Source organism: Rutilus rutilus, assembly GCF_951802725.1.
Source record: "Rutilus rutilus genome assembly, chromosome: 5".
In the NCBI taxonomy this organism is placed as follows: domain Eukaryota; kingdom Metazoa; phylum Chordata; class Actinopteri; order Cypriniformes; family Leuciscidae; genus Rutilus; species Rutilus rutilus.
In genome coordinates this window covers 27974445-27998528 of record NC_140213.1, presented here as the reverse complement: position 1 = coordinate 27998528, position 24084 = coordinate 27974445, and the positions used below count along the sequence as shown (strand labels likewise).

The 24084-nt window shown below is 47.3% G+C and overlaps 1 protein-coding gene across 1 annotated transcript in view; it reads left to right on the top strand.

The window, feature by feature from the left end:
* The window catches only part of unc13c (unc-13 homolog C (C. elegans)), a 404470-nt gene that overhangs the window by 110037 nt on the left and 270349 nt on the right, over positions 1-24084 (top strand). Inside the window, exons 17-18 of the mRNA XM_084408974.1 lie at positions 8579-8712; positions 22629-22714. Coding sequence (XP_084265100.1) covers positions 8579-8712; positions 22629-22714 — 220 coding nt within the window. The remainder of the gene's footprint in view (positions 1-8578; positions 8713-22628; positions 22715-24084) is intronic.

Below are 24084 nucleotides of genomic sequence, written 5' to 3'. Positions count from 1 at the left end.
GGGACTTTAATAGTATTCCATACAGACAGGGCGAAAAACTCAGCCTGAACTGATGAATATTGTTGGTCTTACACACTGCCCATAGAGCTATTCAGTCGATCAGCGAGCAGCGCTCAGCAGTTTCAGTATTCTGAGCCGATAGCATCAGAACAGACAATACTGATTTATTAGACCGACAGCAGCTTAGCCTGTAAGGCGGGAACCTCTAGGTTATAAAACCTTATAAATGTAGATGGGGAGGCCCAGCCTGCTGCCATACATATATCTTGCAAGGCAATCCCACTGGACCAGGCCCACGACGAGGCCATGCCTCTTGTGGAGTGCGCTCTGACACCTAACGGGCACTGCAGGCCCTTAGAAGTGTAAGCCAGCGCTATAGCATCAACTATCTATCTGGATAGACTCTGTTTCGATGCAGCTAGTCCCTTAGAACGTCCGCTGAACAAAACAAAGAGCTGCTCCATCTGTCTGAAGACAGTCGAGCGAGACACATAAGCCCTTAATGCCCTGACCGGGCAAAGGAAGCTCGCGTCCTTCTCCTCATTAGAGACCGGCAGGGCCGACAGGGAAATCACCTGTACCCTAAACGGTGTGTTGAGGGATTTTGGAACGTACCCGTGCCTTGGTTTGAGTATGACTTTCGAGTCATTTGGCCCAAATTCCATACACGTCGCGCTCACTGAGAGCGCTTGTAAGTCCCCTATGCGCTTCACTGAAGCGAGAGCCAGAAGAAACACTGTCTTGAAAGACAAGTGTTTAATATCTATCATTTGGATTGGCTCGAATGGGGCACCTTTCATGGCTTCCAAAACCATAGAAAGGTCCCACACGGGGACTGAAGGAGGTCTAGGAGGATTCAGCCTCTTAGCTCCCTTAAGGAAGCGGATGACTAAATCGTTCCTTCCAAGTGACTGGCCGAGTGCCGGTTTAGTAAACGCTGCTATGGCCGCCACATAAACCTTGAGCGTGTATGGGGTCCTGCCCTTATCCAGCAGCTCTTGTAGGAAGGAGAGAACCTCCGTCACCCCACAGTCTGGGGGTGATATGCCACGAGCTGTGCACCAGCTAGAGAACACCGACCATTTTGAGGAATAGAGCCGTCTGGTAGACGGGGCCCTAGCCTGCGTGATCGTGTTTAACACTCCCACCGGGAGGTTAGCGGGTACCCGTTGATAGCCCACACATGTAGGGACCATAGCTCTGGGCGAGGATGCCAAATCGAGCCCTTGGCCTGAGAGAGGAGGTCCCTCCTCACTGGTATTGGCCATGGGGCAGTGCTTGTCAGCTGCATCAGAACTGGGAACCAGGCCTGGTTCTTCCAGAGCGGAGCCACGAGTAGCACTGAGCATCAATTTTCCCTGATTCGCTCTAATACCTGAGGCAGGAGCGTGACGGGGGGAAAGCATAGAGCGGGCAGCGGGGCCAGACATGGGCCAGCGCATCCCTGCTCTTGGAAAAAAACTCTGGACAGTGAGCGTTTTCTTGAGACGCAAACAGGTCTACCTTCGCTCTGCCGAACTTCTTCCACAGCAGTTGGACTGTCTGTGGGTGTAGAGACCATTCTCCTGTCGGAACATTGTCCCTGGACAGTCTGTCTGGTCCTATATTCAGAAGGCCTGGCACGTGCGCTGCTCTTAGCGAGCGCAAATTGTGCTTAGCCCATACCAGGAGGCGTTCCGTCAGCCTGTAAAGGTTTCGGGACCTGATACCTCCCTGGCGATTTATATAAGCCACCACTGACATGTTGTCCGAGCGGACCAAGACGTGGTGTCCTCTTATCTGGGGACAAAAACGCGTCAGCACGTTGTCTACCGCCAACATTTCCAGGCAGTTTATATGCAGAAGCTTCTCCCGTTCTGACCACTGGCCGAAGAATGGTCTGCCCTCGAGCAGCGCTCCCCATCCCGAGGTGGAGGCGTCCATAGACACCACCTTCACACTCGAGGAAGTCCCCAGGCTTACACCTGATTGGTACCAGTCGGTTGCTCTCCAAGGATTCAGAGCTGAGACGCATTTCTGATCGACCTTGAGACGAAACAGACCGGAGGTCCACGCTCGTCGCGGTACTCGCGCTTTTAGCCAGAACTGCAGTGGGCGCATGCGAAGCAGACCCAGCTGGAGTACTGACGATGCTAAGGCCATGAGACCCAGCATTCTCTGAAATTTTCTGAGCGGGACAATAGTGCCGCAGCGGAAGGATTCCGTCATGCGCTGAATATTCAGTGCGCGCTGTGGCGATAGTTGCGCTGTCATAGACAGCGAGTCCAGTTCTGTGCCCAGAAAAGATATTCTCTGACTGGGAGACAGTGAACTCTTCGCCCAATTGACTCTGAGACCCAGATTCTCGAGGTGTTCGAGTAAAATGGTCCTGTGCTCTATGAGCTCTGAGTGTGATTGAGCTAGAATCAGCCAGTCGTCCAAGTAGTTCAACACTCGCATGCCCCGGAGTTTCAGGGGTGCGAGCGCCGCGTCCATGCACATCGTAAATGTGCGTGGTGCCAGGGACAAACCGAACGGCAGGACTGTGTACTGATATGCCTGGCCCTCGAAGGCGAATCTCAAAAATCGCCTGTGACGTGACGCTATTTGTATCTGGAAATACGCGTCCTTCAGATCTATTGACATAAACCAGTCCCCTTGGTGAATTTGCATGAGGATTTTTCTGGTTGTGAGCATTCTGAACCGGCGTTTTGCAAGCGCTTTGTTCAGCTGTCTTAGATCTAGTATGGGTCTGAGACCCCCGTCTTTTTTCGGTACCAGAAAATATCTGCTGTACAGCCCCCCTTCGCTCTGAGCTTGAGATAAAGGCTCTATGGCCCCTTTGCTCAACAGTTTCGTAATTTCGGCTCAAAGTAGGTGTGCTACCTCTTTCTTCACCGTAGTTTCGACGTGCGCCGCACAACGGCGGGGGCGCCGGCTGAACTGTAGCGGATAGCCTCTCTTTATAATGTTCAGCACCCACTCTGAAACCCCGGGAAGCTCTGCCCATGCATCTGCACGAATGGCTAGGGGTTGAATGAGATGTGAGCTCTGGTCGCGTGGCGACCGAAGAGCTTTGGTGTGCTGTAACATAAACGCCGTGCTTGCGACATTCGAGGCAGGGGGCGCGCTGATCACAGCGGGCAGTCTGCCCGCGCTCGACTCTTCTATGGCGGTTCGCCGAGAGGGAGAGGGCGGGGCGAGCCCCTTGGGGCTTGTCATGTCTGTGAGTGAATGTGGGCGCGGGACAGCGGGCACATTTACTGCACTGAATACACCGTCTGCCTGGGCAGACTGAATGTGCGTTGGTTTCGTTTTTACACAAACCGTGAGACATGCAGAATGTAGTGTTTGTAGGCTCTGGGTCGTGGGCACATTTACTACGTTTAATGCACAATCGACATGAGTCGATTTCATGTGTGCGAGCCCTGGCTTGTGGCGGGCTGTGTCTATGTGTAGGAATGAGCACTGAGCTGGCATTTTTACTACAATCATAACACCCTCGGCCGTGGCCGGAATACCAGAAAATACACTCTTTATGGGATTTATCTGGGTCGCCGTAAAAACGGCGTTTGTGTGCAGGCAAGCGGGCTGTGGTTCCAGCTTGTTTACTGCAAAATACACTGGAACAGTCGCATTGTCTGGAACTGAATGATTGAGAAGTTTTGGTGGAAGTCTGGCCGCAGCGAGACCTGAATACCGTCGTTTCCCTAGACGTGCTAGGACGACTTTGAGGCCTCTGGCTTTACCGCAATCCTAGGCCGGGGCCCACGCGGAGGGGGCCGGCGGTTAGCAGAGCGAGAGCGTGGTCTCGAGTCCCGGGCCTGTCGGCGCTGCGAAGTGGCGGCGGTGGGCGGAGGCTGTGGCTGTGAGCTTCGAGCAGACGGCTGTTTTGCACGGCCTGCTGTGGAGCTGGAGCGCTTCGGCAGGAAGTGCTTCATGGCCTGTGACGCTTTCTGCACTTCAGCGAATCTTTCCACAAAATCATTGACGGAAGATCCGAAGAGGCCGGCAGAAGAGGGGGGAGCATCGAGGAACGCAGAGCGCTCTGAATCAGACATCTCCGAGAGCGTCAACCACAAATGTCTCTCAGCTACGGTGAGACCGTCTCCGTCCTATGGCCTGTGCAGCGGACTTAGTGGCGCGGAGAGCGAGGTCCGTGGCGCTCCTTAAGTCCGGCACGCAAATCGCTTCCGGTCCATTCTCATCCAGGTTTCGGAGGAGATCGGCCTGGAAGATTTGCAAGGTGGCCATCGTGTGCAATGCCGATGCAGCCTGTCCAGCAGCGGTGTAAGCGCTGCTGAGCATTGTTGACGTCGTGCGGCAAGCTTTGGAAGGTAGTGCCAACTTAGCGCGCCGTCCAGCAGAGGGCGGGCAAAGATGAGCCGCTATGGCTTCTTCCACCGGCGGAAGAGAATGGTAACCGTCAACCGCGGAGAATGCCAGCGAGACAGAGGAACGCATTTTGGCTGAGAGGGGAGCGTTCCATGACTTAGCGACTTCTTCATGAAGCTCAGGAAGAAAAGTCGGCGAAGCGCGGTCCCCTTGAAGGAAAAATCCATCCAGCCAGTTGTGCGCAGGCTGCTCAGGCATTGACCACTCTAGGCCGAGGCTCACCGCGGCCTGTGCGAGTAGACGCATCAGCTCTGCTTCGATGCTGGCTCTTTTTCCAGACGGCTCGTGAGCAGAGGGCGCGAGATCCGCAGAGCTCGCCCAATCCTCACTGCCCGACGCCAGGATAGAGCAGGTATCATCCCCCACAGACGCGGCTTCTTCGTCGATATCCATGACGGAGGCGGCGGTAGACGGCGGCTGCTGTCCATCAGGAAGAGACTCTAGCGAAGCGGGTGAAGCAGGCGGGCGAACCGGCAAGCTTTTGCAGGTTGGGGGAGGTTCCGGGACCCGTTGAGCACGGCGCTTTTTACGGCGCGGTACCGCAGCGGGCGGAGGTGCAGTCTCAGAGAAGGATGCCAGGCGAGTCCTCAGCCATAGGCAATATAGTCACCATAGGCAATAGCTTGCAGTGAGGGCAGCCGCCGTCAACGAGCGCAAGAGCTGCGTGATCCTCACCCAGGCAGGAAACGCAGATCACGTGGCGATCCCCGTCGCTGAGTGGGGCTCGACACGAGCCACAGGAAAGGGGCATCTTGAAAAAGACGCCCGGCTCTTTTAGTGCAATGAGAGTGTGTGTTGCGGCGGTGAACACACACACAAAACACAGTAGCAGAGAAAAGGATATATAACGCCGGATAGCGCAGCAGGAACGGCGACTGAAGGCGGCGCCGCCAGCGGTTTCAGGTGCAGTGGCTCGTCCCGCTTAAAGGCTTTTTCAGACGGCGCGGCTTTTTTCTCTCCGGATCCAGCGATGCGTGAGCTTCGCTGAAGAGATGAAAAATCAGATTCTATCAGCCCAGGGGCGAACTGGGACCAAAAAGTGGCCCTGGACTTTCTGGCCCACAGCAGCCCACCAGATCCCACATCATAACACATTGGCACATTACATAAATATTTGTACTTGGTGACATTCTGAAAAGCCGTACATGGATCAAAGCTAATGGACAGGATCAGATAAATCAGAGCTTAGATTCTCTGCCCGAGCCCAAACTTGACCCGACCCGGGCCGGCCCTTGATCCAGCACTTGTGTTACAAAATGCAACACGTCATGAACATGTCATGCTCAGCGTCTCCTCCACTCGCACGCATCACACCGGGCCCGGGATAATAAACTTTAAAAATATTTATTTTGTTTAAAAAATATTCAATATTCTAAAACCTTGTTGAATTAAATTAGAGTTGTAGCCTACTAGGCCTACTCCTCCTAGGCCATCCAAAGTTCATTCTTGTTCATTTTCTGTGTTCATCATTGTTCACGTTTTTTTTTTTTTTTTTTTTTTTTTCGGATCCATTTGCGATCCATTTCATTCTGAATAAACAAACAAGGCAGTTTACATGATTTGTCCTTGTTGCATTATTCACTAAGATAATAATTAATAAATGCATGCACAATTATCCGTGAACTTGGCGCAATGGATAAGACACATGCCTTTGGTGTGAGAGACCCGGGTTCGAATCCACTGTGAGACACCAATGTGTCCCTGAGCAAGACACTTAACCCCTAGTTGCTCCAGAGGCGTGCGACCTCTGACATATATAGCAATTGTAAGTCGCTTTGGATAAAAGCGTCAGCTAAATGAATAAATGTAAATGTAAATGTAATAAATAAGAAGCAAATATAGCAGACATAAGCTATAATCATGCGCCGGCACGCCCCGGTCACTTGCATTGCACGTTAACTGGAGCACATCTCATCATAAATTAACCGAAACTAAGTGTATGCCTCACAGAGAATATTAAGAAATATATCTAAAGAAAGCTTGAAATGTCTTTAAACGAAACAATTCAAAACGAAAAGAAATAGGCAACACTCTGATGTAGGCTAACCCATGCGTTTCTCCATATATGCGCATTCACTACGGAGATGGCGATCGTCAACTTCATCTTTGCTTCATCTCAACTTCCCTGGCGCTACCCCTGGTTATAACGGCCCACGTATTAAAAAATGGTCGGGTTTAAATCGGGCTCGGGCTCATAATTACAGTTAATGTGTCGGGCCGGGCCGACAAAGTCAATTCGCCTCATTCGGGCTTCGCGTCTACCGCGCCGCACGAAACGCCTTCGCGCCGCAGGACCTCTAGACGCGCGTAAACGCGTCTTTAAATTGACTTAACATTGAAATCACTCGCGCCAGACACTCAAGAGTGAGTGAGTAATCAAAAAACCTTTGCGTTTAGCCTCAATTGAGTAAAACACTGTATGTGTAACTTCGGCCATTCTCAGTGGTGTGACTGGGACACTAACTCTGCTTGTCATCATAGAAACAGATAATCAGATTGTGATGTTTATTCCCGCTTTAGTAATATGCTGAATATGCGGCGTAAAAAAAGACCTGCAACCGTCTCGCAAGTGTTGATAGGCTATTACGGGACATTGAGCAAGTCTGCAGAGTGGTGATTACAGAGAGGCTGCGGAGCCAGTCAAAGTAGCGTATTTTAAAATAAAATGGACTTTAATCAAACCACGGATCCGTGATAAGTTTTGTGATCCGCCTCGCCACTAGTGTAGTAGCACTGATCACTTTGAGGGGGGGATAAAAATAATTAAGCAGAGGCAGGGATACATTGACCAGAAAGGGGGAAATCCCACGCATCCCCCCCCGGCAAATCGCACCCTGTATATATATATATATATATATATATATATATATATATATATATATATTTATTTGTGTACCGGGTGGGCCGGCCCACATTGGCCAGCGGCGCACCGGGACGGCCAGTCCGCCCCTGTATCAGCCTGTCGAGCCGTATTTATAGGCCTGAGCCACGCCTGTTTCGGCAGGACGTGACGCAGTGACTCATTGGATCTGACGTCACGAGAGGCCTCTCTCGATAGGCTGCTGCAGTTGCCGCAGGTCAGCCAATAGGCACGCGAGCTGTCTTGCCTATGTCTGCATGCTGCCGCAACGCGTTTTACATTATTACAAAATTAAGGATAATTTTTGGCTTCAATATCTTGCGGAAAAGGGATTTTCCCCTAGCCTAAGATACTTACGCAGTACGAGAGACCTCTCGTAAGAGAACATCCTGTTCCACTTGGCTTCTATGTCATTTTGATTAATAGGCTAATAGGTTTCCTCTGGGACATCTACATTAATGACACAGTTTTATTTCCAAAACTTTTTTGGGGATTAAAATAAGTAACTAATTAATATTAAATATTAATATTTTATTAAAATTAATAAAAATAAAAATATATATTTTAAATGTTTTTCATAGATTCCACTCTTATTAACCAATGAATTTACATTTACTTTTCAAGTCGTTTGTGATTTACGGTATAAGGATTAAGGATAAAATAATATTTTTTCTTACAATTTCTACCTAATAAAATATTTTAGAGCATGCCAAAAATAAATAAATAAATAAATATAAATATTTAGATTTTCAGTCGTTTTAGTTTATTTTGAAGCTTGTTGTGTCTTATTTTAAATAATGTTAAGCCATCTCGAGGCCCCCTGGTAAGAACCATTGAGTTAGAGAATTTGATGATTGGTTACCAGTCCAAACAGACAGTAATCTATTGTACTGGACTAGTCTACTATTGCATGTATTTCGACACATGTTAGAAAATGCTGTTGTCCTAGATTTCAAACATTGACTGTTTGAGTGTAGCTATAGGAAATGGTTTGGCTGGAATCGTTGTTGCAACTCAGGAATTGCATAATTAATGAAGACATTAATGAGCTTAAAGGGCAGGAAACACTAAATACGAATGTGTTGAGTATAAATTATTTTAATCAGAGACCAGAGTCCAGTCTCTCTCTCTCTCTCTCTCTCTCTCTGTGTGTGTGTTTGTGTGTGTGTGTGCTCGCACCACCTAATAAAAAGTCTTATGAAGCAAAAGCACTTAACCAGAGTGCCGAGTACTCAGATTCAGTACATCAGTTAACCGGACTAAATTATTCAAACTTTAAACACGTGGAAGAAGGAGAAATTGTGTCATTATCTGTAATAAACTTCTGTTTCTCTGTCTTTCCAGGCTAAGAAGCAGGATCTGCCGCGTGAGGAACAGGGTCCGTCCATCAAGAACCTGGACTTCTGGCCCAAACTGATCACACTGATGGTGTCTGTTATAGATGAGGACAGAATGGCCTACACACCCATCATTAACCAGTGCGTATATCACAGTACACACATTGTGAAGCCATCTGAATGTATCATATTTTGCTGTGTTTTTCCCAAACAAGAAAGAAAACAATATATTTTATATATCAGTTGTTTCTCCTAGACATCAATGAAATTAATAAAGATAATTTCAATAAAGAGCTCAGCAATATCTCAATCTGTGCTCAGAATTTCCAAGACACCTTTGCAAACAGTATGACCTAAACCATTCATTAATTTCTTCAAATGTCAAATGATCTGACCATATTAGTTTTAAATCTGTACACTCTTGCTGATCTTACAGTGGTTATCTTTACATGCACAACTTCTGTCTCAATCGGAATGAATTCATGGCGATTGATAAATCCGACCATAGTGTTTACATGAACACTTAAATAAAACGATCGGGTTGATGTGTGCGTTTTTATGTCACAAGCTTCTAATCAGAATAGATTTTTTAGGCATGCTTATACTGCAGGAATATATAGCGTTTTGTACAACACAACTGAAATAAGCCACAACACAACGAAATAAACATAAAAAACGCCTCATTCCCGCTCCCAAAACAAAGCGTCTGTGGATGAGAGTATGAAGTGAGGACTGATGGGACGTAGTTCTGCTCCACTTCACAGACAATGAGTGGTTGGGGAATTCTAGAATAACACAACAGTCATTAATGACATTATATTTAACAACAACTGCAGCTTGTTCCACGCGCCAAACGTCGTTACGCCATTTCTACGTCATTGCACATGTTCAGTCCTTTCCCGTTTTGTTTTTTCAATCCGATCAAGTGTTTACATGTTCTCTCAATAGGATTAGAAAAGGAATAAACCACCCCTTCCAATCCAATCGAAGTTTCATTCGGATTGAGCCCAATCGGATCGATTAAAGAAATAGTTTACTTAAAAATGAAATTTCTGTCATCATTTACTCACCCTCAAGTTGTTTCAAACCTGTATGAATTTCTTTCTTCTGCTGAACACAAAGGAAGATATTTTGAAGAATGTGGTAACCAGACAGTTGATGTACCCCTATTGACTTCCATAGTAGGAAAAAAAAATACTATGGAAGTCAATGGGGTCCATCAGTTGATTAGTTGATCAGTTTGGTTACCGACGTCACAAGCCAAAATCTCTGGTTTCACCGTCTACACGACAACACTGCAACCGGAGTTTCTAATAATCTTCACCCTGGCAGGAATTTTCTAAAAAGTTCGGTTTTAGTGACCGGATACTGCGTTTGCGTGTGGACGAACGGCCAAACCGCATAGAAAAAGCTGGGGTTTTAAAAATACCCGTGTTTGTGTCGACAGTCCAAACATAACAGAACCATGACAGTGAAGACATCCAAAACAAAATTAGGAACTTTTACAATAGCATAATAGGGACACTTTAATTTTAGAACAAACATCTGAGACAAGTTGATACTTCAATTAAACATAACAAATTCATTTGGAGAATCGACTGAGATATGAAAGAGCAACGTCTTAGCAATACAAGTTTCCCTCTGTATTAGGACAAATGATTTCGGGATTTTCTGAACATGTTCATAGATTGCAGTATTTCATAAGCACATTGCAATGAAACCCAATATGTGGTGTGTGTGTGTATGTGACAGACGTAGATTCTGTTCAGAAATTCACAGGCAGGAGACTTGAATAATTCAACATCCTGGACAAACCCAGAGAAGAATCATCTATCCCTCAATTTGTTTTTCTTTTGCTTCAAACGTTTCTGTTTATTCAACTCTCTCTTATCTTTTATCACACCTTTTGCAGAAGTCTGTGTGTGTAAGGAAGATGTTACTGGACTTATAGTGTCATTAGTTCTGGTCTTGTCTCTCGATCCATGTGGATTGAAGAAAAATAGCACATACTGTGTTTGGACTCTAATGATCTCTGCACAACTAGAGCGACTGCAGTGTGTATTTATGTGTAGGAGTGTGTGTGTGTGTGTGTGTGTGTGTGTGTGTGTGTGTGTGTGTGTGTGTGTGTGTGTGTGTGTGTGTGTGTGCGTGTGCGTGTGTGTGTTTCTTCCTGTTCAGAAAACTTAAAGGGTTAGTTCACCCAAAAATGAAAATGATCCCATAATTTGCTCACCCTCAATCCATCCTTGATGTATATGACTTTCTTCTTTCAGCCAAACACAACTGAAATTATATAAAAAAATATCCTGGCTCTTTCAAGCTTTATAATGGGACTGAGTAGCGCCTGCGTTTTTGAAGCCCAAAAAAGTGCTCGGCGTACGGCCGTTACTGGAAGCCATTGATAATAATCTATAAAGTTATGAATATGGATATTTTTCTTACAAATGCGCATCGCTTCGCTTCAGAATGCCTTTATTAACCCCCTGGTGCCATATGGATTACTTTTATGATGGATGGATTTGGATTTTTTGGAACCATTCAGGATATTATTATGACCGCCGCTAGCGTAGCTAGCGAAAGAGGTCATATAGGGATTGTCAAAGTTTTTTTTTTTTTTTTTTTTCGTCACCTTACTGAATTTTTCGTCAACGATACCAGGGACACCGAAGCACCGGGGAACATGAAATTTGGTGGGCATGTAGCCCCACTAGACTTCTAAGGAAAAATTTCGTTTGGTCCCTGGGGGCCACTCCCCCCCCGCGCTGGGCCCCCCCAAACCCCCCAAAATGCAGTTTTTCCTAAATAACTACCTGAACCGTGGCACCGAGGATGAAGACATTTTTATGGTATGTTGGTCTACTAGACTTTTACGGAAAAATTTCGTTTGGTCCCCGGGGGCCACTTCCCCCCCCGCGCTGGGGCCCCCTTAAATTTTTCGTCAACGATACCAGGGACACCGAAACACCGGGGAACATGAAATTTGGTGGGCATGTAGCCCCACTAGACTTCTAAGGAAAAATTTCGTTTGGTCCCCGGGGGCCACTCCCCCCCCGCGCTGGGCCCCCCCAAACCCCAAAAAATGCAGTTTTTCCTAAATAACTACCTGAACCGTGGCACCGAGGATGAAGAAATTTTTATGGTATGTTGGTCTACTAGACTTTTACGGAAAAATTTCGTTTGGTCCCCGGGGGCCACTTCCCCCCCCGCGCTGGGGCCCCCTTAAATTTTTCGTCAACGATACCAGGGACACCGAAACACCGGGGAACATGAAATTTGGTGGGCATGTAGCCCCACTAGACTTCTAAGGAAAAATTTCGTTTGGTCCCTGGGGGCCACTCCCCCCCCGCGCTGGGCCCCCCCAAACCCCCAAAAATGCAGTTTTTCCTAAATAACTACCTGAACCGTGGCACCGAGGATGAAGAAATTTTTATGGTATGTTGGTCTACTAGACTTTTATGGAAAAATTTCGTTTGGTCCGCGGGGGCCACTTCCCCCCCCGCGCTGGGGCCCCCGTAAATTTTTCGGCAACGATACCAGGGACACCGAAACACCGGGGAACATGAAATTTGGTGGGCATGTAGCCCCACTAGACTTCTAAGGAAAAATTTCGTTTGGTCCCCGGGGGCCACTCCCCCCCCGCGCTGGGCCCCCCCAAACCCCAAAAAATGCAGTTTTTCCTAAATAACTACCTGAACCGTGGCACCGAGGATGAAGAAATTTTTGTGGTATGTTGGTCTACTAGACTTTTACGGAAAAATTTCGTTTGGTCCCCGGGGGCCACTTCCCCCCCCGCGCTGGGGCCCCCGTAAATTTTTCGTCAACGATACCAGGGACACCGAAGCACCGGGGAACATGAAATTTGGTGGGCATGTAGCCCCACTAGACTTCTACGGAAAAATTTCATTTGGTCCCCGGGGGCCACTCCCCCCCCGCGCTGGGCCCCCCCAAACCCAAAAAAATTCAGTTTTTCCTAAATAACTACCTGAACCGTGGCACCGAGGATGAAGAAATTTTTATGGTATGTTGGTCTACTAGACTTTTACGGAAAAATTTCGTTTGGTCCCCGGAGGCCACTTCCCCCCCCGCGCTGGGGCCCCCGTAAATTTTTCGTCAACGATACCAGGGACACCGAAGCACCGGGGAACATGAAATTTGGTGGGCGTGTAGCCCCACTAGACTTCTACGGAAAAATTTCGTTTGGTCCCCGGGGGCCACTCCCCCCCCTCGCTGGGCCCCCCCAAAACAAAAAAATGCAGTTTTTTCTAAATAACTACCTGAACCGTGGCACCGAGGATGAAGACATTTTTATGGTATGTTGGTCTACTAGACTTTTACGGAAAAATTTCGTTTGGTCCCCGGGGGCCACTTCCCCCCCCACGCTGGGGCCCCCGTAAATTTTTCGTCAACGATACCAGGGACACCGAAGCACCGGGGAACATGAAATTTGGTGGGCATGTAGCCCCACTACACTTCTACGGAAAAGTTTCGCTTGGTCCCCGGGGGCCACTCCCCCCCCCCCCCCCCCCCGCGCTGGGCCCCCCCAAACCCAAAAAATGCAGTTTTTCCTAAATAACTACCTGAACCGTGGCACCGAGGATGAAGAAATTTTTATGGTATGTTGGTCTACTAGACTTTTACGGAAAAATTTCGTTTGGTCCCCGGGGGCCACTTCCCCCCCCTGCGCTGGGGCCCCCGTAAATTTTTCGTCAACGATACCAGGGACACCGAAGCACCGGGGAACATGAAATTTGGTGGGCATGTAGCCCCACTACACTTCTACGGAAAAATTTCGTTTGGTCCCCGGGGGCCACTCCCCCCCCCCCGCGCTGGGCCCCCCCAAACCCAAAAAAATTCAGTTTTTCCTAAATAACTACCTGAACCGTGGCACCGAGGATGAAGAAATTTTTATGGTATGTTGGTCTACTAGACTTTTACGGAAAAATTTCGTTTGGTCCCCGGAGGCCACTTCCCCCCCCGCGCTGGGGCCCCCGTAAATTTTTCGTCAACGATACCAGGGACACCGAAGCACCGGGGAACATGAAATTTGGTGGGCATGTAGCCCCACTAGACTTCTACGGAAAAATTTCGTTTGGTCCCCGGGGGCCACTCCCCCCCCGCGCTGGGCCCCCCCAAAACAAAAAAATGCAGTTTTTCCTAAATAACTACCTGAACCGTGGCACCGAGGATGAAGACATTTTTATGGTATGTTGGTCTACTAGACTTTTACGGAAAAATTTCGTTTGGTCCCCGGGGGCCACTTCCCCCCCCACGCTGGGGCCCCCGTAAATTTTTCGTCAACGATACCAGGGACACCGAAGCACCGGGGAACATGAAATTTGGTGGGCATGTAGCCCCACTACACTTCTACGGAAAAATTTCGCTTGGTCCCCGGGGGCCACTCCCCCCCCCCCCCCCCCCCGCGCTGGGCCCCCCCAAACCCAAAAAAATGCAGTTTTTCCTAAATAACTACCTGAACCGTGGCACCGAGGATGAAGAAATTTTTATGGTATGTTGGTCTACTAGACTTTTACGGAAAAATTTCGTTTGGTCCCCGGAGGCCACTTCCCCCCCCGCGCTGGGGCCCCCGTAAATTTTTCGTCAACGATACCAGGGACACCGAAGCACCGGGGAACATGAAATTTGGTGGGCATGTAGCCCCACTAGACTTCTACGGAAAAATTTCGTTTGGTCCCCGGGGGCCACTCCCCCCCCGCGCTGGGCCCCCCCAAAACAAAAAAATGCAGTTTTTCCTAAATAACTACCTGAACCGTGGCACCGAGGATGAAGACATTTTTATGGTATGTTGGTCTACTAGACTTTTACGGAAAAATTTCGTTTGGTCCCCGGGGGCCACTTCCCCCCCCACGCTGGGGCCCCCGTAAATTTTTCGTCAACGATACCAGGGACACCGAAGCACCGGGGAACATGAAATTTGGTGGGCATGTAGCCCCACTACACTTCTACGGAAAAATTTCGTTTGGTCCCCGGGGGCCAACCCCCCCCCCCCCCCCCCCCCCCCCCCCCGCGCTGGGTCCCCCCAAACCTAAAAAAATGCAGTTTTTCCTAAATAACTACCTGAACCGTGGCACCGAGGATGAAGAAATTTTTATGGTATGTTGGTCTACTAGACTTTTACGGAAAAATTTCGTTTGGTCCCCGGGGGCCACTTCCCCCCCCTGCGCTGGGGCCCCCGTAAATTTTTCGTCAACGATACCAGGGACACTGAAACACCGGGGAACATGAAATTTGGTGGGCATGTAGCCCCACTAGACTTCTACGGAAAAATTTCGTTTGGTCCCCGGGGGCCACCCCCCCCCCCCCCGCGCTGGGCCCCCCCAAACCCAAAAAAATGCAGTTTTTCTAACTACCTGAACCATGGCACCGAGGATGAAGAAATTTTTATGGTATGTTGCTCTTAAGGGCCCACATCAACCTAGCCCATAATCACTCATTTGTGATTTGCGCCCCTCCCATAAAAAATGAAAATGCAATATTATTCTGCTTTAATCGCCCCTATCTTCAGTGGAGATGTTCAGAACTGCACCATATTTCATGTGTATGATTAACTTGACATCCTCTGGGGGTATCCTCTGCTAAGTTTTGTAGAATTTCATCCATGGGGGGGTATAAAATAAATTCATTTATGTGCACATTTAGTGACTGTACACTCATCGGCCTGTAGATGGTGCTGTTGAGCGAAGGGTTGCTGGTTTAGGATGATACTGTCACACACACACATGCAGGAATACAAACAAACGCAAGCATGCACACACACTGACATCCACACGCACAGACACACACCCATACACACACATACAAATCCACATGCACAGACACACACACACAAACACACACGCGCACACATGTACGCACACATACATACACGCACAGATACACACACACACACACACAGGCACACACATACACAAACACACACACACACACACACACACACACACACACACACACACACACAGACAGACATGCACATACTATTACTTTTTTTAGGTATATACATAAACACGCAATACAGACAAATTACTCCACGTCATTTATTTTTGTGGAAAGCCAGTGCAGGCCTGAGCGGCGGTCATATTTTGTACCGCGATGCGGTACATCTAGTTTTAATGTAGGCTAACTCAGATTGTGTTTGGCTAAAAGAAGATAGTCATATACAGGAAGGCTTGATGGTGATTAAATAACGGGATAATTTTCATTTTTGGGTGAACTAACCCTTTAACACAATGAAAATGAAAACTGATAGGATTCACACTGCTTTATAAAGGCAAAACACAGTAACACTAAAATCTGAGAAAAAATTACTTTGAGTGTTTCGATTGAATTTAATTGATTTAATGTCAGTATTCACTCTTTGTTTTCTCTGAATCTGAGAACAGTTGAGCCAAGCCAAGGGACGAATCACAGTCTGTGAAGCAAGAATCAAACTTAGTTTTGACAAAAATGTTGTTCCTGTGATTTGTCTTTATATAGGGCAGAGCAGTGTTTTAGGTATCTTTAATATTTAGGATGAAATTCAGCATCAGAGTAACTTTGCTGCATGCAAGAATCAACACATATTGCAACATTATGTTGCAACAACAAACCAATCACATTTCAGTATGCAAATGTTACAATGACATCATATTTTGATTGATGAAAATTCTATCAAGTCAGTGTGAGATTTTCAAACTTTTATCTTGCATTTCTTAAGATATAAGGTTTACAAAATCCAAAATCAGAAGTTACATTGACACTTATTCTAGATGAATAATGTTGAATAAGTTATTTGCAGAAGTATAATACAGAAGGTTAGAGGTTTAGAACAAGCTCTGAGCAAGCAGTGAACAGGAGTGTTGAAGAAATATCAATACAGCGCTGCTTTGTTTCAACAGACAGCAAAAACTGATTTATTAGTTTGCTGTAGTCCAAACAGAACACATGAAATTATTTTTTTTTTAAGTCCAATCTAAACCACATTTATATTTAGCTTGAACTCCAACTAAATCAGGTTTTTGGAAATGGATTGGATTTCAGGTTTTCTTTATTAAAAATGCAACACGTTTGAAATATCAAGCTGCATCTGAATTCACTCTTTCCCAATGTAATTATAATGATGTGCGTATGCATGAATATGTAAATTACAGTAAAGCCTCTAAAGCTGACACTATTGTTCAAAAGTTTGAGGTTGGTTATTTTTTTTATTTATTTTTTTGAAAGATGTCATCAAGGGCTGCATTTATTTGATAAAAAATACAGTAAAAACAGTAACATTATAAAATATTTTTACATTATAAAAATGTTTCTACTGTAGCATCATTACTCCAGTCTTGAATGTCACATGATCCTTCAGAAATCGTTCTCTCAAGAAAAATTTCTGATTATTATCAATTTTGAAAGCAGTTGTGCTGCTTTATATTTTTGTGGAAATAGTGATACATTTTTTTCAGGATTTTTGGATTAATAGAAAGTTCAAAAGAACAGGTTTTATTTGAAAAATAAATATTGTGTAACATTATAAAGGCCCTTAATGTCACCTTTGATCAATTGAATGCATCCTTTGTGAATAAGGTAAGGTAAATAAAAGTATTTATTTCTTTAAAAAAAAAAAGAAATAAAAAGTCCTGACCACACTTTTGAATGGTAGTGAACTAAACCTCATGAGTTCAGAACAGAGAGAATTTGTGATGGTCATGAGCAGAGGTGAAATTTCTGATTCTCTTACGAGAGGTCTCTCGTACTGCGTAAGTATCTTACGCTAGGGGAAAATCCCTTTTCCACGAGATACTGAAGCCAAGAAAATTATCCTTAATTTTGTATTAATGTAAAACGCGTTGCGGCAGCATGCAGACATAGGCAAGACGGCTCGCGTGCCTATTGGCTGCTCTGCGGCAACTGCAGCAGCCTATCGAGCGAGGCCTCCCGCCGAAACGGGCGTGGCCTAGGCCTATAAATTCAGCTCGCAGGCAGCTATTTCTGATTTTTCATCTCTTCAGCGAAGCACTCGCATCGCTGGATCCCGAGAGAAGCCGCGCCGTCTGAAGAAGCCTCTGCAGCGGGACGAATCGCCTCTGAAGTCGCTGGCCACACTGTCTAAAAGAGCTGCGTCTTTTTCAAGATGCCATCTTGCGGCTCGTGTAGAGCCACACTCAGTGACGGGGACCGCCATGTTATCTGCGCTTCCTGCCTTGGTGAGGATCATGCAGCTCTCTAGCGCTCGCTAACGTCGGCTGCCCTCATTGCGAGCTGTTGCCCATGGCGACTCTGAGGACTCGCCTGGCACTCTTCGCCGAGACTGCACCCCCGCCCGCTGTAGTGCCGCGCAGTAAAAAGCGCCGCGCTCAGCGGGTCCCGGAACCTTCCCCCACCCGCCCAAGCTCGCTGGTTCGCCCGCCAGCTTCACCGGTCTCGTCAGCGTCTCTTCCTGACGGACAGCGGCCGCCGTCTGCCGCCGCTTCCGTTGTTGACACTGATGAAAGAGCCGCGTCGGGGGAAGATGATTCCTGCTCTCTCCTGGCATCGGGCAGTGAGGATTGGGCGAGCTCTGCTGATCTCGCTCCATCTGCTCGCGCATCGTCAGGCAAGAGAGCCAGCATCGAGTCAGAGCTGATGCGTATACTCGCACAGGCCGCGGCGAGCCTCGGCCTCGAGTGGACTACGCCTGAGCAGCCTGCTCACAACCAGCTGGACGGATATTTTCTCCCTGGGGAGCGCGCTTCGCCTGCTTCCAGACCAGCGCCTTTTCTTCCTGAGCTTCATGAAGAAGTCGCTAAGTCTTGGAACGCCCCCCATTCTGCTAGAATGCGCTCTTCTGTTTCGCTAGCATTCTCCGCTGTTGATGATGCTAAAAACAGAGGCTACCATTCGCTGCCGCCGGTCGAAGAAGCGATAGCCAACCACTTATGCCCGCCCTCTGCTGGACGGCGCGCTAAGCTGGCGCTACCTTCTAAAGCTTGCCGCACTACGTCAAGCCTGCTCGGTCGCGCTTTCTCCGCCGCTGGGCAGGCTGCGTCAGCGCTGCACACTATGGCCACGTTGCAAATTTTCCAGGCCGATCTCCTCCGAAAGCTGGACGAGAGAGGACCAGATGCAATTTGCGTGCCAGACTTAAGAAGTGCTACGGACCTCGCTCTCCGCGCTACTAAGTCTGCTGCACAGGCCATAGGACGGAACATGGCCTCTCTCACCGTAGCTGAGAGACACCTGTGGTTGACGCTTTCCGAAATGTCTGAGTCTGAGCGCGCCGCGTTCCTCGACGCTCCGCTGTCTCCCGCTGGCCTTTTCGGAACTTCCGTTAAGGATTTAGCGGAGAGGTTTGCAGAGGTGCAGAAAGCGTCACAGGCTATGAAGCACTTCCTACCGAAGCGCTCCAGTTCTGCAGCAGGCCGTGCAAGACCGTCTGCCCAGAGCTCTCAGCCTCAGCCTCCGCCCACCGCCGCCACTTCGCAGCGCCGACAGGCCCGAAGCGCGACCGCGTGGGCCGCGGCCCAGGCTTGCGGTAAAGCCCGAGGTCCCGAAGTCGTCCTAGCACGTCTAGGAAAACGACGGTGTTCAAGTCCCGCTGTGGCCGGGCTTCCACCAAAACTCATCGCTCGTCCAGTTCCAAGAAATGTGACTGTTCAAGTGTATTTAGCAGCCAACAAGCCGGTTCCACTGCCCGCTTGCCTGCACACAAAAGCCGTTTTCACGGCTACCCAGATAAATCCCACAAAGAGCGTATTTTCTGGTGTCCCGGCCACGGCCGATGGTGTTATGAGTGTAGAGCAGGCCACACTGAGAGCAGCGCATGTGCCAGGGCTCCTGAACGTAGGACCGGACAGACTGTCCAGGAACAATGTTCCGACAGGCGAGTGGTCTCTACACCCACAGACAGTCCAGCTGCTGTGGAAGAAATTCGGCAGAGCGGAGATAGACCTGTTCGCGTCTCAAGAAAACGCTCACTGCCCAGAATTTTTCTCCAAGAGCAGAAACGCGCTGGCTCATGTTTGGCCTCGCCGCCCGCTCTATGCATTTCCTCCCGTCTCTCTCCTGACTCAGGTGATAGAGCGGATCAGGGAAGAAGGATGCTCAGTGCTACTCGTAGCGCCATTCTGGAAGAACCAGCCCTGGTTCCCAGTTCTGATGCAGCTAGAAAGCACTGCCCCATGGCCAGTGCCAGTGAGGAGGGACCTCCTCTCTCAGGCAAAGGGCTCGATTTGGCATCCGCGCCCAGAGCTGTGGTCCCTTCACGTTTGGGCCATCAACGGGTACCCGCTGACCTCCCAAGCGGAGTGTTAAGCACGATCACGCAGGCTAGAGCTCCGTCTACGCGACGTCTCTATTCCTCAAAATGGTCAGTGTTCTCCAGCTGGTGCACGGCTCGTGGCGTGTCGCCCCCGGACTGTGGGATGACGGAGGTTCTCTCCTTCCTACAAGAGCTGTTGGATAAGGGCAGGACCCCTTCCACGCTCAAAGTTTATGTGGCGGCCATTGCAGCGTTCTCGAACGCAGAGTCTGGTCAGTCAATAGGAAGGAACGATCTAGTCATCCGCTTCCTTAGAGGAGCTAAGAGACTGAATCCTCCCAGACCTCCCTCAGTCCCCGTATGGGACCTTTCCACGGTGCTAGAGGCCATGAAAGGTCACCCTTTCGAGCCTTTACAGACCATCGGTCTTAAACACCTGTCTTTCAAGACAGTGTTTCTTTTGGCTCTCGCTTCAGTGAAGCGCATAGGGGACTTACACGCGCTCTCAGTGAGTGCGACGTGCATGGAATTTGGGCCTAATGACTCAAGAGTTATACTCAAACCCAGGCACGGCTATGTTCCAAAATCCCTCAACACACCGTTTAGGGCGCAGGTCATTTCCCTGTCAGCCCTACCGGTCTCTGACGAGGAAGGAGACGCGAGCTTCCTTTGCCCAGTCAGGGCATTAAGAGCTTATGTTCTCGCTCATCTGTCTTAAGACAGACGGAGCAGCTCTTTGTTTCGTTTAGCGGACGCTCCAAGGGGCTGGCCGCGTCGAAACAAAGCCTATCCAGATGGATAGTTGACGCCATTGCGCTGGCATACACTTCCAAGGGCATGCAGTGTCCGTTGGGTGTCAGAGCGCACTCCACGAGAAGCATGGCTTCATCGTGGGCCTGGTCGAGTGGGATTGCCTTACAAGATATATGTATGGCGGCAGGCTGGGCCTCCCCGTCTACATTTATAAGGTTCTATAACCTAGAGGTTCCCGCCTTACAGGCCAGGCTGTTGTCGGTCTAAATGCACCAGTACTGTCTGTCCCGATGCTATTGGTTCAGCATACTGTGTCTGCTGAGCGCTGCCCTACAGCAATGCTCGCTGATCGATGTATAAATGGCAGGACCCATGATTTCCCATCAGCTCAGGCCGCACCCCGCCCTGGCTGTATGATGACATCTGCGTCTTTAGGGCGCTGTTGCATGTGGAAGAGCGCGGCTCCACCCCTCCCTCTTCCCAGACTCCCTGTGAGTTCCCCTGGTGATTATGCACTATATGAACCCTGGGCTTCGCCCCTGGGTCTTTGGTGTTGATCCCAGCACGCACGGCGTTTTACATTGGGTCCCCTAGCGTAAGATACTTACGCAGTACGAGAGACCTCTCGTAAGAGAACGTACTCGGTTACTAACGTAACCTCGGTTCTCTCTAGAAGAGGGAACGAGTACTGCGTATCTTGCCGTGCATGCACATGCTCTGGTTAAGCTTCGGCGATGAAAAAACAGAAATAGCTGCCTGCGAGCTGAATTTATAGGCCTAGGCCTCGCTCGATAGGCTGCTGCAGTTGCCGCAGAGCAGCCAATAGGCACGCGAGCCGTCTTGCCTATGTCTGCCTGCTGCCGCAACGCGTTTTACATTAATACAAAATTAAGGATAATTTTCTTGGCTTCAGTATCTCGTGGAAAAGGGATTTTCCCCTAGCGTAAGATACTTACGCAGTACTCGTTCCCTCTTCTAGAGAGAACCGAGGTTACGTTAGTAACTGAGTACGTTTTCCATCCTCTCTTTCCACACTGACAGCATGCTAACTCCTTAAAGTCAACGTGACCCTGTTTACTTCCTTGATACTAGTTCCCTGTCTTATTATGAGCTATTCATCGCTGTGTGCTGTTATACAGTAAGAAACTACGTTTGTCTTCATAACCTTTCATCAGAATAATAATGGCATCCTCCGCCTTCTTCCCCACAACAGATAAAATCACGTTTGCACAATAAATCACGTAAAATGGGCTGTAAACGACATTTAATGCTGAATTTAAGTCATAGCTACAGCAGCTGACTACATTATCTGAACAAATGGATCAAAAAAAGACAGTCAGTCCTAAAAATTTGAAAATTAAATTGGAATTTTGTGCATTGTGAACAAAGTCTTAAATTCATCTTTTACAGCACTGAGCAAAGAGCCACAGAGATAGATGCTTAAATAAAACGTAGTAAATGACTTCAGTTAGGAGCACATCCTTTCATCACTATTAGAGAGAGAGAGAGAGGAAAAGAGAGAGGACAGGGAGGTTTTCTCTAGTTCATGATCATTCTGTGTTCATCTGCATCTATATGTGCCCATCTCTGATAGCTCCTTCTGTCCATCCTAAACAATTAAATAGAGTTGAGCCTAGTCTAGATTGATCTAAGATTGCTTTTGAGCAGTGGGGGAGAGTAGAGAACTGATCACTTCACTCAGTGATATGGTATGGTGGCAGTTGCCATGGAAACAGCCTGTGTGATGGGTAGCACAGTGAAATTGGTGCCCATAAACAGAATGTGCTCACATGTGAAATGCACGCATCTAAAATAGGACAGGACGCTTTTACATCCACTCCAAGACATAAAACAATATTAGTCCTCTCGAGTTTCAGATCAAGACCAAAACATGTTATCCAAGAACTGAAATAAAGAAAAAGTACATTATTTATGTATGTATGTATGTATTTATTTATTTATTTATTTGCGGTCTTGAGATCTCTGAAGACTCGGACCACAAGATCAGGACACTGATGGACCAATGAATTGCTGAGCAGATTGCTGTATGGTTGTAACAAAGTCTGTTTTTATTTCATTTTAGGTTCCCGCAAGAGTTGAATATGGGTAGAATTAGTGCTGAAATCATGTGGAACCTCTTCGCCATGGATATGAAGTACGCAATGGAGGGTGAGTAACTCCTGCTCCAGTTTTTACCATCTCTTTATGGGATTGGTGGCATGGTTTTTGTTCTGATGTGGTTTTAGCTGGGTCTGTTTGGATCTGAGATCCAACTCACTTCGTATATCAATTCTTTTTGACAAAACTCAAGATGGCTTTTTCATCATGGTTGGACTGAGTGTCTGAGAAACATCTTGTGATGCTGGTGTTTCTGTTCTTTCTGGAGGCTCTTTCATGTTTTTAAAGAGAAAAATAGTTTGGTTTGGTTGAAAACTGTTTTAGTTTTGTCATGTAGTCTACATATATGCCTACAAATAATATGTATAAAGGGTTTTTTCTTCTTTCTTTTTTTTTTTTCTTAATTTAAGAATTTAAGAATGTTTTTCCAAAACATCTTAATTTAGTTTTTTGTGACCATTGTTCGCCCACTCTCTGGTGTTTTGGCTTCTGATTTTAATATGCTAATAATCTGTTGGTTAGGATTGACTTATCGCTATGAACTAGTGTTGATATCTAAATGTGGGTGGGTGTATGTTAATGAGTTGTTGTTATATCATAATCAATGATTTCTATAAATGATCTGGGTGGAATAAAAAGGAAGCTTTTCATTGTAAACATTAGAGTATGTATGCATACTTCATCAAACTTGAAAGTTATGATACGACGATGTCTTGATGGAGTTCAGTGTTTTAGAGGAAGCAGGGACATTTTAGTCTGGGGGACATAAATGTGATTGGATCATGGGAAGGTTTGAATTTGTGTTTTATGGATGTTGTTTGTGACTCTGACAGCAGTAGGACAGTGTGGCATCTGTGTTTCATAGATATATTTGGAACAAACTCTCCAGGATTCAGATTCACCTGTGAAATTTGATTTGTACCACAGATGGTCTGCTGTCAAAGTCTGTGACACAAAAACAAAAACAACACACACAAAACTGTTCTTAAAAGTAAAAGATTAATGAATTGCAAGGTTATTCTGTCCTACACACACACACACACACACACACACACACACACACACACACGCACACACACTTGACGGTAGAGCATTTAAAGGTCATTCCTTCTGATTGAATCTCGCACATTTTCTGAGCATCTCAGTGAGGATATTGTTTTTAAAATAAAACTAAGTGAACTACCTAACCCAAAACCATAGTCAACCTTTTAAATGTTTAGACTTTCATTAAGCCTGTATATAGAATACATATTCACAATGCTTTATAATGCACCTTTGGAATGATCTGTTTCTTTTCATAAATTATTTACATTCATTCATCTATTAACCATTTCGGTTGTATCCGACTCTTGGTGATTCTATGGGCCATCTCTCTCTATACGTGAGAGACTGTCAATTCATTTTCTTGCTGTTTAGTTTTC